Genomic DNA, 15,885 nt, shown 5'->3' on the forward strand with positions numbered 1-15,885 from the left:
TTAAATTCTAGCGCAAAGAACAGAATTACCGTACACGAGATGTAGGAGCCTCTGACAGATAATCAGACAACTTTGGAGAAAGCTCCTCCGATCAGACCCAGGACATCAATTGTGAGAACCTCCGTGTTGCATTGTTTTCCGCTGACCAGAAGGGGATACATGTATGCCAAGTACTGGTCGACCTACTTTCACTTTCAGTACGCTGCGCGGCTGGATGGGGCGTCATGTCTGCACTTTCTGCTGCAGGAGACACCTTCATGATGTAGTACATGTTCATGGGAGTAAATGCTCAATTTGAGGTTAAACCCCAAGGTAACCTCATAGACACATTGATTAATAGCGATGTTCCATACTTGTTCCACATCTGATTTCATTGGGACTGACTGTTAATCGAATAGTAGTTGCGGACATAGAGAGTTGCAGGTACTATAACCTACAAGCAATGGCAAAGGAAGATGTTTCAGAGAACTGTTGGTTTGAGCCTGGGACTAGTGATAAAATCGTTGTGGTTTCCTCAGTGGCGTTTTACTTATCAATTTTCAGGAAACATCTGACAATCTCCAGCGTTCCAAAGAACACGGTTGGATGGCGTGATTCACAATGTAGGAAAGCAATTCACACTATCCCAGTCCTTATCAATTTACCTTACTTTTAAGACACAGATGTTTTGACACCAAAGTAGCTCTTTAACAAAACGTCGTAAGTAACTGGAAGTTTCCTGTCTGTGCCTAGACAGATCTCTGACACTGTTAGAGAAGTCCATTTTTTCACTGCACAAACGCCACTATTTTCTACAGGGTTTACAACTACTGCTGTTTTAGTGTTGAAACACCCGTAATACAAGAAACACGTGATCTAGGTAGGGTTCACATATTATTTAACAGGATTGTGCGCCATTATAGCCATTTTACAGTAAAAATACCTGGACTGCAGCGTGCTAATTGCCAGCTCTTTCATCCGTAATTTCATAGGAAGTATTGTAATAAATACGTGTATTCCATGGTGCAACATTATCTCTGTATGTATGTCTATGTAACTTAATGCTGAATACAAAGCGGTTGTTGGAACATGTAGTGGAAGGACAAATGAATTATTATTGATTTGGATTTGGACTGGATGATTACTTATCCTAGTTACATCTGTAACATCATGGTAAGTAGGATCACATATATCTGTTTGGGATGTAAATATCAGTCTTACCAATCAAAATACCAGTCTTTGTTGAAATCTTCAGTATTCAGCAATTCAGATACCCTAATTCTTCTAATTTTTAGGACAGGTATTAGTGCTGAGAGCAAGTATTACATTTCTTTTCCAGTTTTTTGAAAGTTAAGTATATGAATATGTTATTCATTAGATGGACTAACCATATAACCCCCCCCCCCCCCTAAATATTCCTGCTACAGTTACATGTATATTGACTAAAAAGAGCAGACCAGGTGTCTCAAATATTACAAGAATTAGATTACTGCCTTTTTCCCTTGGTGATAAGGAAAAACCCAATAGTAAAGGGTTGTACATGTACCTGAAGACAGGCAGTGGTCTCCTGCGGAAGGGAACTTCAAATACGCGTAGTTTAAATCATAAGACAAGACAATGCATCTAGTTGATCATTGGTTTATTATAGCAGATTCATACGTGGGTTATCCTTGTCTAGTGATTGAAACGAATTGTTAGAATACATATCAAAATCCCTCAGCCATGCACACAACGCTAAAATAAACAGTTACAAACCATGCACGACGCACGAATAAACACTTACAAACCATGCGTATTAAACCATATTATTTTGTCATAGACAGGGCCGTCAAATCTGTGTTCCTTAGCTTGCACGATTTTGATTCAACTTTAACTATTTTTGCCAGCAATATATTAACCGGCTATATCTATTCTTTGTGCGTATCTTCGACTATGTCGAAAGTAAACAATATGTGAATATGTACAACCAACCTTGTGAACGAATGATTTAAGAGTCTACGTAACCTGAAACTATTGGCACGAACGACTCATTTTACCGTTAAATCGGGAAGCTTTCCCTAGTGAGGTAATCGGGCCAAAGCTGCGTAGTCTAAAGTGTTCGTTCTTCCATAGATATGACCAGTGGAAGGCAAGCTGAATGGCGACATTATTATTGTGTTTTATATCTTGTATTATCAGAGAACAATGTCCAGTCTCTCTTGACATCGAGTTGCTATTGCTCTGGAAAAGGCACCCCGTTTGTCAGTTTTTATTGGTCATGAGAAGTCTTAACATTTTTTGTTTGTTACGTAAAGGCATTTGAAATCAATTTTCTTCGTTAAATCCACTTGTCTTTAAAACACTTTAATAAATATTCTCCTGTCGCGAAGATAATGGTTTTTATTTAACTTTCTACTGGACTTATTTAAATGAGCTGGCAATGGTTTGTCTTTCATTTCCCACATTTGTTTCAAGATATGATATTAAGGAGATGATATTAATAGTTTATCTTCCACTTCCTATATTTCTTTACATGAAGTGGCACAGATTTGACTTTTTATACGCAATGACGTGAACCTTTGGAATAAAACCCTAACTGAGGTAAATTGATAAGAGGCCGAATTTCACCGGTTACGTTTGTCCGTTGCTAACTACCCCACTATCGTCGCTGCTCTGGCTTTACTCTCTAGACTGAAGTCTTTATATTGTATTAGTTCACTATTTTCATGAATGGTCTGTTTGATTAAATGAATTGCACGTATATGTACGTTTTGCAGCTGAGATCATGTTGATTATGTTTTGGTACTTCATTACAAAACTGATGAAATATATTGTTTATTTATGGAGAAGATTGTATTGCATTTGCCACACCCTACATTTCCGCCTAATAACATCTAATCTTATTGCCAAATTCCAGCCAAATGTGAATTGTCTTAGTTATTTCCCCACATGTGCTAGGTCGTGCTTGATACACGTGCTATTTCAAAAGGTTTACCGTTCCCAGTACGTGAACTTATACATCAAACTGTGTTAAGACCTGAATTATAATTGCCACTTCCCGAAGTGCTATCGCGCTCTCTTCCACGCCCCTACGAAATTGACCAACAACTTTCAATTATCTATATCCTTCCACTCACACCGTGTACCGCGCCATCCTTCGAAACAGCTGCACCGAAACGCCTGATCGTACCTCCGCTGGTGTTTGGCGAACATAGAGACAAACCCGTGCTTGTAATGGTGTGGCCTTGTTTTGGACGGGAAGTGTTTTTTACGTACACATCTTCCTCGTCCTTCACACAGAGTTTTGCTGCAGTCTGTCACAAATCTCTGTAAGGTCATCAAAAAAGGTCCCAGCATTTTCTGGACATATTTTTTAAGCTGGACACACTTTCGTTTTCCGACTGTGTTAGCGTATTTCTCCCACAAAACTATACCTGATGACCCAGATGTAGCTGCTTGTCCAATGGTTCCTTCCAAATCATTCTGTTCAGAAGAAATCGAAAATAAAGACAAAACAAAAAACGAAAAGGATAGCACATCACATGAACTATTTACGCGATATGAACAGAGATGGAGTATTTTTTTCCCACACCCATGGCTAACAACACAATAACATAAGGAAACCACCAGCTCTACCATGAATAAAAACATCCCGCTGCAACGTCTTCACGACGTTCTCGCCCCACGCCTATGCTACGTGCAGATTACAATCTCTTGATTAGGTAGGCTTTTAAGTTATATTTACTCAATCCTGCTCTGTTTTATTTTCTTTTTTCTATGCCAATTGCAAATTATACCATTAACTTGATAAAATTATCTTGAATTTGTACGCTTAAAACTGTCCCATTGCTCTAGTCCAATGTTACCCAATGTTATGGATATACGAATTCACGTTTTCGGGTTTGGAACGTAAATAAAGTCACGTGGTGCTGTTTGACCATTCAATAACGGTGGGGATTCGTTGCGTGACCTTTGGCCGAGCTAATTCTAGCTCTTTTCTTCATGCTGAGAGTTTGTTTGCGCCCTAAAGATCGACCCACTTGACCGTATAATGCAACATTACCAACTAATTTTATATTACACATAGGCTACCACAGTTAACTACCTTGTCGTACCTTGTATTAACTGTTACTCTCGCACAGGGCAGACAAGATATTAACGTAACTTACCCGTGACAGAAGGAAGTTCATATCGCTGTTGCTGACCCCAATGTAACTTACCCGTGACAGAAGGAAGTTCGTATCGCTGTAGCTGATCCTAATGTAACTTATCCGTGACAGAAGGAAGTTCGTATCGCTGTATCTGACCTTAATGTAACTTACCTGTGGCAGAAGGAAGTTTATATCGCTGTATCTGACCCTAATGTAATTTACCCATGACAGAAGGATGTTCGTATCGCTGTATCTGACCATAATGTAACTTACCCGTGCCAGAAAGAAGTTCGTATCGCTGTATCTGACCTTAATGTAACTTACCCGTGGCAGAAGGAAGTTTATGTCGCTGTATCTGACCCTAATGTAACTTATCCGTGGCGGAAGGAAGCTTGTATCGCTGTATCTGACCCTAATGCAACTTACCCGTGACAGAAGGAAGTTTGTATCGCTGTAGCTGATCCTAATATGACTTACTCGTGACAGAAGGAAGTTTATATCGCTGTATCTGACCATAATGTAACTTACCCGTGGCAGAAGGGAGTTTATATCGCTGTATCTGACCCTAATGTAACTTACCCGTTACGGAAGGAAGTTTGTATCGCTGTATTTGACACTAATGTAACTTACCCGTGACAGAAGGAAGTTTGTATCGCTGTATCTGATCCTATAGTCTGTTTCTTTTAGAGACTCGCCTATTTTCAGCTGTTTGTAAAATCAGTCATACGCTGCCAAAATTGCCTTTAGTCACTGACATATAACAAAATAAGATCTACACATTGACATATTTGAAGTTCACATTATTGCTTGGAAAATGAAGTTAGAACACTTTTTCCAATGGGATACCGGCGGGTTTTCTTTCCACAGCAGGTGGCGCTAGTGTGAATTTGGAGTTGCACGTCACAAGTCTTTTGTTGCGCGACGCCAAACATGTTGCGTGCAGCGGTTTCATCTGTGACGTATTTGGTCTACCCATTGTGACATCGCGCTGTTGACGCTGCAGTGGAATGTCCAACGTCAATGAAATGACGCAATACGTCCCACTTCGGACTTCTGCCGGTATCCCATTCATAGTGTTAAAGTTTATAAGCCCCATTTCGACGGCAAGAATCCACTGCCTCGAGTGACGTCATAATTATTCCAAAACCAGTGGCATGCTGGATTTTGGGCGGAGTTAGATATGTTTTCACGGACGGCGACACCAGTTACCTAAACTGCTATCGATTTTACTTTAAACCCTCTTTCTGACGCTGCCATATTTTAAATTCTTTACACGTATAATATAACCCTAATCAATGTGTTTGATTTTATTTGTTGTGGTCTATGGTTTCACGGCAGTATGGTTTTAAAGCTGGATATTGCGAAATTTTGTTATAAAAAACATTGTAGTCTATTCGCTGAGAGTGTAGTGTAAGCTGTGTTACTGCAAGGACTTTGTCCTAACTGCAAACATATTTCAACATATCCAAGTGTAGAGCTTGTGCTGTTAGGTATCACTGGCTAAAGGCAATTTTGGTAGCGAGTATGACTGACGAAGTTTGTATCGCTGTATCTGACCCTAATGTTACTTACCCGTGACAGAAGGAAGTTTGTATCGCTATATCTGATTCTGGCATAAGGTAGAACTGGAGTCCTTGCTCTGTTCGTGTGTGTTTTTTGTATCCTGTAGCCCTCCTGAAGGATACCCTTGATGTGACCTGCCCGGTACTTGGGGCGGAGTTTTTGAGTGAGGTATATTGACGGGTAGAGAGCTCCACTGGCTCGAAACAGCCACCACAACCTGTAGGGAAGAGTGATGCTAACGAAGTCACACTGGCTCTGAACAATCACTGCAATAAACCTGCATGGGCGAAAAATGTTTAGAAAGGGGACACGTGTAGACCGGCTTAAAGTCGCATTCCGTGATTCTGAACAATCAGGACAACCTGAAAAGAAAGTGTTTAGAAGCTGGCACATACTGAGGGGTAGAGTCAGACTGGCTCTGAACTATTATCCAAACCTGGAAAGAAAACTGTTTAGAAGGTGACACATACTGAGGGGTAGAGTCAGACTGGCTCTGAACTATTATCCAAACCTGGAAAGAAAACTGTTTAGAAGGTGACACATACAGACCCGTATAATCACACTAGCTCGGAACTGTTCTACGAACCTGGCAAGAAAAGTGTTTAGAAGGTGACACATACAGATCCGTATAGTCACACTGGCTCTGAATTATTATGCGAATCTGGAAGGAAATGTGTTTAGAAAGTGGTATATTCTTCTTTGGTTCGGTCGGTGTGTGCCATTGGGTTGCAAGGCAATCACATTCCTGAATATCGTTGAGATTTTGGATGAGAGGTCTCTTGGGAAATAACCTGTTAAAGGTGACTATACAAATCCCAAAGGTTCCACATGTTTGCTGAAGATGACATTGCAAAGACGACTTATCTTTGATTTATTTGATACATTGTACCAGCCATAATTTACTGAAGAACAATTCACAGAAGAAAGTACGAGTACCTGTCGTTTCTTTTGGTTTGCTTCTTGTCACAGTAGTCTTGACCGTTTCGGAAATTATAGCAGTCTGGGAAAAGGTAAAATCCCCATTTGGCCAATGGCCGGAGGTCTTTCGCCAGGGACAGGGTGGCTGTAATGAAACGCCTGTAAAATATCACAAAGATGAAAATTGTTATTAATTTATACCTTTGCAACATTCCGTAGATGCAGTAAAAAGTAAACTCCACAATTTGTTACAAATGAGGAATAAAAGTGTGCTCGAAATGAACGTAACTGGTTAAAATGCGGTTTTCAGTCCAGTTCACTTTACCGTTAGGCCTGGTTGCCATTGGATGAGTGAAATAATCTAGATTATGATGGGAAAGTCCGATAAAATTAATTGACAAATGTGTTAAAGATTCTGTTAAACTAAAAGCACTGAAGGCAAGTAAATAATAATTACATTAGAACAATTGCTTTATGTTCGGGTGGGTTGACAAATCATTGTTACATGTTCTTCTTTTGTTTTATTGTCATTTTCTTCCGGACGAAAGAGACCAGACCCCAGAATCACGAAGAGATCTTAGACTTGTGTCAAAATTTCAATCATTAAATTTAGTATGTTTGGTATGTTTATTCTCGATATTTTTGCTGAAAATTGCTTTACAATAACTTGCGCTGAATTTGCGCTGTCAAGCAATAATTTGATCTTGTTACGTAAGAAATAACTATTTTAAAGTGATTTTGAAATTTTGACTTAAGTCTATGATCGCTTCGTGATCCCCGGAACCTGTATCCTACATTGGTAAATGAATAAAGTAATTTAGCTTAGACTGTTCTGATATAGTTTAGTAAAGGCACTGTTTTTGAATTTCACATGATTAACATCAACTTTGTACGTACATGAGAGTTAGTTGTTTTGTGTGGCTTTTGCTTGAAGAACATCTAACCTTGCAGATATGTCAAACTCTTTCTTGGCGTATGCCTTGACCGTGGTATAGTTCCAGGATGGGTACTGTTTAGCAATCGCTTTGACAGCCCTTTCTTTGTACATGCGATGAACACCCCAGTTACGTCGAAATATCGGCCGCCAGGACTCCCAGTCTATCACACCATACCCACTGAAGTTTGCGTTCGGAATCCGCTTTTCTATGTCACCTCGTGCTTTAGCCAGGTGCATGTCCATATTGGCTAACTGAAAAAACAACAGTTTTTTTTCTTGATGAAAGTTTCCTAACAAAATCATTTTAAAAACTCCAAAATTCCAAAAACTCCGTTATCACGACTCCCAAAGTCTTAAAATGGTTTTATGTTGTAGCTAATGCAGATCAACTTTTTTAGTCTATGATTTGTAGAAATTTGTACTTTTGGACAGCCATTTTTGGAAGTCATGACCTTGAAGTCGAATCCTGGAAATCTGTGTAACCTGTACCTCATATTCTTTTGCAGTTACATTTTTAATAACTAACTGTGCCTTTCTCCCCGGCCGTGCGTGGGATGGCCTGTCATTAACCTGCGGATAGTCGTGTGTTTCACCCTACCATAATGCTGGTCGCTCTCGCATAAGTTATTTATTTTTGAGTACGATGTAAAAATACCAATCAAATAAATAAATAAATAAATAACGGTTTTAATTTCGGTTATTGTCAAGATAGTACGTCTATCTTAAGTTTAGATATTTTAGACAAACCTAGTTCGCCAGGAAACCGAATTTTTAGATGGATCCCATAAGGATAAACATATTTTAGTCATTTGCATTTAGGGTGTTTAACCATGCTGTAAGAAGATTGCTTCTTGTTCATACTGGGGTAAACACTGGTGGTTTCGAGTTTCCGTGTCAACGCTCTCGTTGTTGCAACCATCTACTGTACCAGCACTATATCTTGATGAGTACTGGAAGTAGTATACAGCCTAAAGAATGTATAATTCGCTGCACTTGCCAAAAGGCTTTAACAATTACGTCGAGTACATCTGTCCTGCTTTAACCTCTTGCACGTTACAAAATCACTGGAGCTTTTCACAGGGATTTCACATTTCTGCAGAGTCAGGACAAATCTGGCATCGGTTCCACGCTGACACGGCTCTATTTATATAAATACATGGGTATGTGAAAGTCGTTTGCGGCTGATGGGACCTGACATTTGCACGATCGTGTGAATGTCTCAGGCGTGGAAGCCGAGTTGTACTAGGGTAAAACAACACCATCAAGTCGAGTGTACCGGCTTCTTCAGGCTAGATTACCCACAGGCCTCGTACCTTTATACTAAAACAAAAGGTATATTGGTGTAAAAGCGAAGCATAGGCTATAGGTGTGGATAAAAACACCCAACATACAGCATGTGCACCTGCATGTTGGTGTTCATGCATGAAAACAACAGATATGTGTTATTTCTAGCTTTGCTGTATCGCTACGCCTATATGAACTCTATATTATAAGACAATAGTTTCAGCTTGCAGTGTTCATAATGAATAACTGTTTGCAATGAACAATTCCAATCAAAGTGCTACTGGGAGACATCCACAACTTATATAAGCCTACTAGCATGGAACACCATCTGAATACTGATTTCACTCATTTGCATGGAAATTTCCCCCCTTTTTACCCCTGGTTTCAAAAGCGTTCGCCTCGAAAACCAGATAAACCCATACTGTTTCCTGCTCTCACCACGATATGGCGGAAGTACTGTAGATGAGACGTAGTCAGAAATATTCATTCACTCGCACGACTACATGCGCTGATTAACTTATGTAGCCTAATTCAGCACTAACATTTGATTTTTAAACCTTATCTAAGATGACCAAATGAAATGCTAACCTGCAATCAATTTTATTAGATCTTTTGATGAAATGACCTCCGCATTTTACTAATAAATTGGGATAATAAGCTTGACCAAAACCAGATTGACAGAATCTTTAGTTTTGTTTTCGCCTAACAACGATTACGTGACTGTCTCGTCATCCCGCTGACATCATTCTGTATAAACATCGGTCTTTCACTGAAAGGAAAGTAGCGCATGGAAAACTCCAACTATACTCCAGTTTAAATCACGAAGCTAAATTTAAATCAAACCTAGTCTTAGGGGTAAAGCAGTTTACTAACCTCAAATTGTGTATTACGCTAGGAATTCTCATTTTAATACTTAAAGGAGAAGAAAACTTAAAAAAATGACACTGTAGGCTGAAAAGATCACATTTTTATCTATCTGGTGGTGCCCGCTGCATAATTTTGCGACTTTTCCTCGCCATACACGTAAAGCTTGAAAACGGCAAAGCTAGCATAAATCGCTGTCCATGGCGCACTTCATCTTTAACACCCTGTAATTTATGCTTGGGGTGGGTTGCCTCTCAGCCAGTGAGAGTCGATAAAACTGTCCGCTTGTTCGCGTAAACTCGGAACCTACGTCCAACATTCCGGTTTTCCGATCGTCAAGAGGAAAACGAACTGTATTGTTTGCTACCTTCTGGGAGGAAGAGTTCTACAGGAAATGTACCAATGCACTTCGGCGGCTTCCACCGGCAATTCTCCTCCTAAGAAGAATTAGTTCTTAGGCAAAATGGAATAGCCCACAGCGGATGTTTTTGCTGACTTTATTTGTAATTTATCAACTTGAGGTACATATTAGAATTTTTTATGGCATGCACCTGCGAGGAAATGCATACTCTTTTCAATGGTATTTGATTGATATTTAAATTTTCTTCTCTTTTAAAGTTGTCTCTTCATTTCATCAGTTTCATCACAAAATTGAAAGTTAGGCTTTGTGCCCTTGGTGGGAAGGTCTGCCAGCAACCTGTGGATGGTCATGGCTTTCCCCCGGGCACTGCCCGGTTTCCTCCCACCATAATACTGGCCGCCGTCGTATAAGTGAAATATTCTTAACTACAGCGTAAAACACCTTTCAACTAACTAACTAACTAACTAACTAACTAAATAAATAAATAAATAAATAAATAACATGGCGTATGACCTAAGAAATCCTCGTGCTCACTGGGCATGGTCAAAAGAATCCACCCAAAGGTTGATGGTACGTTTCCAACGTTTCAAATGTGTATGCTCTGTTTGTATTGCTTAACCGATATAGTCCGCTTAGCTCGACAACTGATGTATTTATTTATTTGTTTATCACGAATATTTCACTTATCCACGGCCATCCACAGGCTGCTGACAGATCTTCCCATGCAAGTACAAGCGGCGAGGAAGACAGCATGGGGTGGACTAACTCATAGCCAGAGCATTGGCGAGATGCCCCTGAGTCTATGATGCACACTAACCACTAGGCCACGGAGGCCCTAACAACTGATATAGAATTTGTAGCTATTTTCTTCAAATCTTGTAACATCTGCTCCATTGTTTACAACAGAAATGGATGAGGGATATATCCTTATTTAACCTTGAGTACATGTTTGTAGAATGCGGTTTTTAGGTCATACAAATGCTCTCACACTCCAGTCTAAAGGAAAAACGGTGTGGCCGGAATGACCTGCATTATTGGGTAAAGAACAGATTTACCCAAGAAAACGAACTAACACGTTTAAACGAGGCATTAAGCGAGATTTCTTAACGGTCGTATGGTAAAGCACATCTGTGTATGATTTGTGTTTACGTTTATACAACCCAACGTTTTTGCGTACGTAACTTCTACTTTCCTGTTCATGTGTGATTAATTGATTTGACGTGTGCTTTTTATTAGGTACATATATAATGGCCGTTATATGACATCAACTGTCCGAGTTAAGTAATTTTTTCCGGGTGTCACTCTTTGTTGTCCGTCTTACTTAGAAGATCGTGAGATATAGAAGGTATATTACCATATATATTTAATATAAAAGATGACAACTTACAGAGTATGAACAATGCAGAGACGGGTGTTTCATTGCTGGCAAATGGTCACATGTAACCAGTGAAATACGGTTCTTGTCAATTTACTTAAGTTCAGGTCTTGTTCTAATTGCTCTCCTAATGCTTAAAAAGTAACAAGTTACACGCTCTGGCCCTAGCATCATAGTTTAAATATAATTAATAATAAAATTGCAATGACGATAAATACAATTAATTGGACGTCACTGGTCTAGAAATACTCAAAATGCTGTTCTGTCATCACATTTTACAAACAATCACATAAGGCTGCATCTGGCACCGTTCTGTTCTCCATTTTCAGTTTAATCAACACATGAGCAACTTGGCAGTTCAAATGTCTACAGTACAGGGTAACGGTTCATCAATGTCAGCTAGATGGACTTAATTCTCTGCACCAAAATCATTCAACATTGAGCAGTTCCTCTATAAACAGTCCTTCTGTACTTCTGATTTCTAGGACAGCAATTGGATACAAAAAATGGCGGAAGGCTAAACGGACTTTGGCGGTTCTTACCTCTTGCGTTACCTCCATCGGACAAAATGGCGGAAAATTAACCTGACTTTGGCGGTTTTTACCTCTTGCCTTACCGCCATCAGACAGTGCCTTCACGAATACAACTTTTAATACATGCTGACAGACTTTTTCTCGATTCCAATATTTTCTACGTCGAATATTGACCAAGAGAAAAAAATTAGTATCATTGTGTGTTTGTAACTTCGCTCCTTGGAATAAGGATTACGTTAAGATTATATAGAAACTATCTAGTCAAGAGAACAAACACTTTGCACTGGAAACCACTGCAATGTTACTTAATCTTCACTTGGGAGAAGGCCCAACTAAACTGCATGACTGCTCAAAGTCTGCAAAAAACATTAATTTGGCAAGAGTTCCACTTCCTTGCCTCTGTAAACATCGCAATTTCTAACCTTTTTACGCCTTTCTCGAGATTATTTTTCCTGTGCAACCGCAGACTGAAAAATGACCGCAGAAAACCACAGTAACATCGACTGAGTGACTGTCGATTTGAACACACGAGCTCAAAACTCGTTGCTGAGATTGAAAATAAAACCAAGTGCAACCTGACTAAGTTTTTGAGTTTTGCATATCGAATTTAGTTTGAAATGATTTCGCGTTTGAATCCTAGACAATTTCTTGTTTGACGTAGATATGATACAACACTGGATTCAATTTAGATTCGAGCACATCCAGTGACTGCAATGGAATTTACGCTAGCAGGTGATCTCCGCTGGGAAGCTGTACGGTCATTTGCTCTTGGGATGATTGTGGTGGGTATATAACAGGTGCATACTCAGATCACGGCCTCTGGGAGTGTAGCCTCCGTGGTGGGACCAAATCATAGCAGGTGCCCTTAATATTGGAACAGTGGGCTGTGTAGGTACACCCAGAAATCACGTGATTATATTATTAGAGATGTAACTACATAGACGATAACCGTTATGTCTTAAATATGTATTTCCTAAGCTGAAGAATATAACGTACTGTATGAAATCAAATTTTAGAATGTATATAATTTCCAAAGGCCTAGAATTCATGCAATATATCCATTATACACCTAGTGATAGTTTTTATTTATATATTTCATTAATATTCATGGTTATTTCATTTATTCGAAGTCTGTATGATTATTTACGTATGCATGGGTAGGGAAAACACGTACTTTGTCAAACGGTCAAAAATGGTAAACAGAGTGTGACCCGTAACAATGTTTTATACCACTCAGCTCTATGCATTTTGGACTTACCTATCAATCATACGCGCATGTAGTCATCAATCTCGCTGTGAGTTCATCCGTAATGGACGTTCCAGGTCAATAGTAACACAAAGAACACAAAGTACCAAAAGCTAAGAAAGTATATGAAGTATGAAATAAAGACCGAATCATTCAATCTATCTCACATTGTTATACGTATGCCCTTGAGTTGGCCCGCTATGTTTTCGCTTAGGCTGGGTGAAATATTTCGTTTAGATTGGGTAAAATATCTCAGTTCGCTATATACTTAAATTGGCCTCTGATATGTTTAAGATTACAGATTGAAATTTCTTCGTAGCTTGAATTCAAAAGATAATCCCCTAACAATAACAATGGATCATGAGAGAGTTTTTACCTGAGGTATTCCGCCATTGACCACCTCTCCATCCGCCAACAATCGAGGATAAAAACCAAGGTGATTGGCGTAAAATATAACGATTTCCTCTCCGTAGAAGTGTTGATGAGTGTTGTGAAGTATTCCGTATTTGGTCAGTTTAGGAAGAATTCCATACCGAGTTCCACACTTCTTCGACGGAATGTTCCAAATAACAAGGAAGGGCTTGGGACTGGGCGGTTCCAACTGACGAGTGGTCATAGCGCTCAATAGGCTATCCGTTGTAACGACAGTCCTATTCTTTCCCTCACTGGTCTCATTTTGACCACTATCTGCTTTAGTCGTTTCCTTCGTCTCATTTGGTCTAGAAATATGAGTATTATTTGCTACCGGAACTGTTGTTCTCTTTGTGGTTGGCGCCGGTATGTGTCCAATATCGTTATTCTGTGAAGACGTGGTTGTTGTTGTTGTAACGAGGTAGGTCAGTGTACTCTGTGGGACATTGGACTCGCTAAATGGGACATCCAACACTTCGGGATCATTGGGAATTTCATTTTCAACATTATTGGAGTCCAATCCTTCATCGGACATGAATCCATACAATGCATTATTTGGGCCTTCTGCAGACTTCTTATCCTCCACATCGTTGGGGTTAAATATCACTGATGTCGGTTCTTCAATGCGACGACGTGCCACCGTGTCTTCAAATCGTTCCGGAACATTGACCCGTCTCGAGGTTCCGTTTCCACTAGCTTCTTCGACAGGAGGCGCATGTCGGGTAACGCTGTTGACTCTTGTAGCTAGATCTAGAAACTGACTGGCAGATTCTCCATTAGAGCGGTTGACATTTGTTGTAACGCCTGTAACGCCGCTGGAAGATTTCCCAGTAGCGTTGTTGACTCTTGTAGTTACGTCTACCAACGTGTAGGATTGCCCAGCAGAACTGTTGACTCTTGTGATGACGGCGTCGGAGTGGTTTCTCTTGGTACCTGCTGGGGGTTCGCTTACGCGTCTGTCTGCAGACTCGGCATTTGTTATAACTGTTTGTTTTGTACCTATCCTTTCTGGTGTTAACGCTGGCAAGGATATTAACTGCAAAACTGATGACGTACTTTTGCCATCGTCCCCATTTAATTTACTCGAAGCAAGTGTTGTTACGCCCATGGTATAATGATTACTTTGTCCATTTGAAGTTTCCAACATTGTCGACGGATGGCTGGCATGTTTTGCTGTCAATACATCCAAAGCACAGCATACATTTGCAACAAGAGCTAACCTTATAAATGTAAGCATCGAAAACCAGGAAGGTGTTTTCGATCTGCATTTCGATCTGCGGCGACAATAACTACTTGGCATTTTTTTCCTCCGACACCGAAAAGTTATCCACGCCCTGCCTTCATCAACTCAAACTGCAAGCGTTTGATGCAGGTAAACAGTTCCAGCCTACAGCAGGTCAATCTGCTACGCTTGAAAGGCAGAAATGACAACAACAACCACGAGAGAATGCAGCATATATCCAATCTTCGAATGGATCTTCAGGAATGCGCAGCAACGGGGATCAACCTGCGTGCACTGCTGATAAACAGCCACCGCTGTGTTTAAGTCAAACGTTAGTCTTTACACCTGCATCACTGCATCAAGTTGAATGGCTCGCTAGATTATTACTGATGGAGAAGTCTCTGGGAAAGTGAAATTGTGAGCGGGAAAATAGTACGCGTAAACAAATGTTTCTTATGTGAACCGCATGCTGTGGTTTTTACGCAGCTATATTGGGAGTTGTGTCTTTAAGAGCGTATCTAGAACAGGTGCGTTGGTTTAATATTGAGCACTACTGACCCAAATTCGGCGCGTTAGTGGCCCGGATAGGCGCCTTAGGAGAAACTCTGTAGGCAGAGAAATGCTATTTATACATAAACCTCGACCCAACCCCTAGTAACACAGAGAAAAACGATGAATGTTATATTTTCCCAAGACTGTCTTAATTAACAGCGTCTGGTCTTCAACGAAAATAAAACCCGTAGTTCATTAGTTCTTAATTCTTTTGGGAGGATCGGCCTACAGAATACGTCCAACTGGCATTTGTTTGGAACACGGAAAGACAAAACAAAACCGAGGAATATAATATAATGTCAACAAAAACCAGTCACTTTCGTTTGTTTTTCTCTCGTTTTACCTTTCTTACTTCACCCAACTGGAAATAAACAATTTATTTTCTTCCAGAAAGGCACGCCATTGGCATTTTCACCAATGATACATTCTCCATTCTTTCCCAGGATTGTCTCTTTTATTGTTCTATACATTCTAAAAATACATACAATTTGTCACACCAAAGCTAACAAA

The 15,885-nt window shown here is 39.9% G+C and overlaps 1 protein-coding gene across 1 annotated transcript; it reads right to left on the reverse strand.

Moving 5' to 3' along the window:
• Nucleotides 1-1,644: 1,644 nt before the first annotated feature.
• On the reverse strand, nt 1,645-14,037 carry LOC135468553 (hyaluronidase-1-like). The gene is made up of 5 exons (XM_064746871.1): nt 13,567-14,037; nt 7,535-7,779; nt 6,609-6,749; nt 5,682-5,889; nt 1,645-3,441 (listed from the first exon to the last, which is right to left on the reverse strand). The coding sequence occupies exons 1-5, from the start codon at nt 13,804-13,806 to the stop codon at nt 3,070-3,072; spliced, it is 1,206 nt and encodes a 401-aa protein (XP_064602941.1). The 5' UTR covers nt 13,807-14,037; the 3' UTR covers nt 1,645-3,069.
• Nucleotides 14,038-15,885: the final 1,848 nt, after the last annotated feature.

The sequence above is a fragment of the Liolophura sinensis genome, chromosome 6 (genome assembly GCF_032854445.1).
Source record: "Liolophura sinensis isolate JHLJ2023 chromosome 6, CUHK_Ljap_v2, whole genome shotgun sequence".
Classification (NCBI taxonomy): Eukaryota; Metazoa; Mollusca; class Polyplacophora; order Chitonida; family Chitonidae; genus Liolophura; species Liolophura sinensis.

Excerpts from the sequence above, each read along its gene's own strand:
- LOC135468553 (XM_064746871.1), bottom strand. The coding sequence starts at position 13,806 with ATGACCACTCGTCAGTTGGAACCGCCCAGTCCCAAGCCCTTCCTTGTT. Across the intron at positions 7,780-13,566 it reads TCAATGGCGGAATACCTCAG|TTAGCCAATATGGACATGCA; the intron begins GTAAAAACTCTC and ends TTGTTTTTTCAG. Across the intron at positions 5,890-6,608 it reads CAAACCAAAAGAAACGACAG|GTTGTGGTGGCTGTTTCGAG; the intron begins GTACTCGTACTT and ends TCTTCCCTACAG.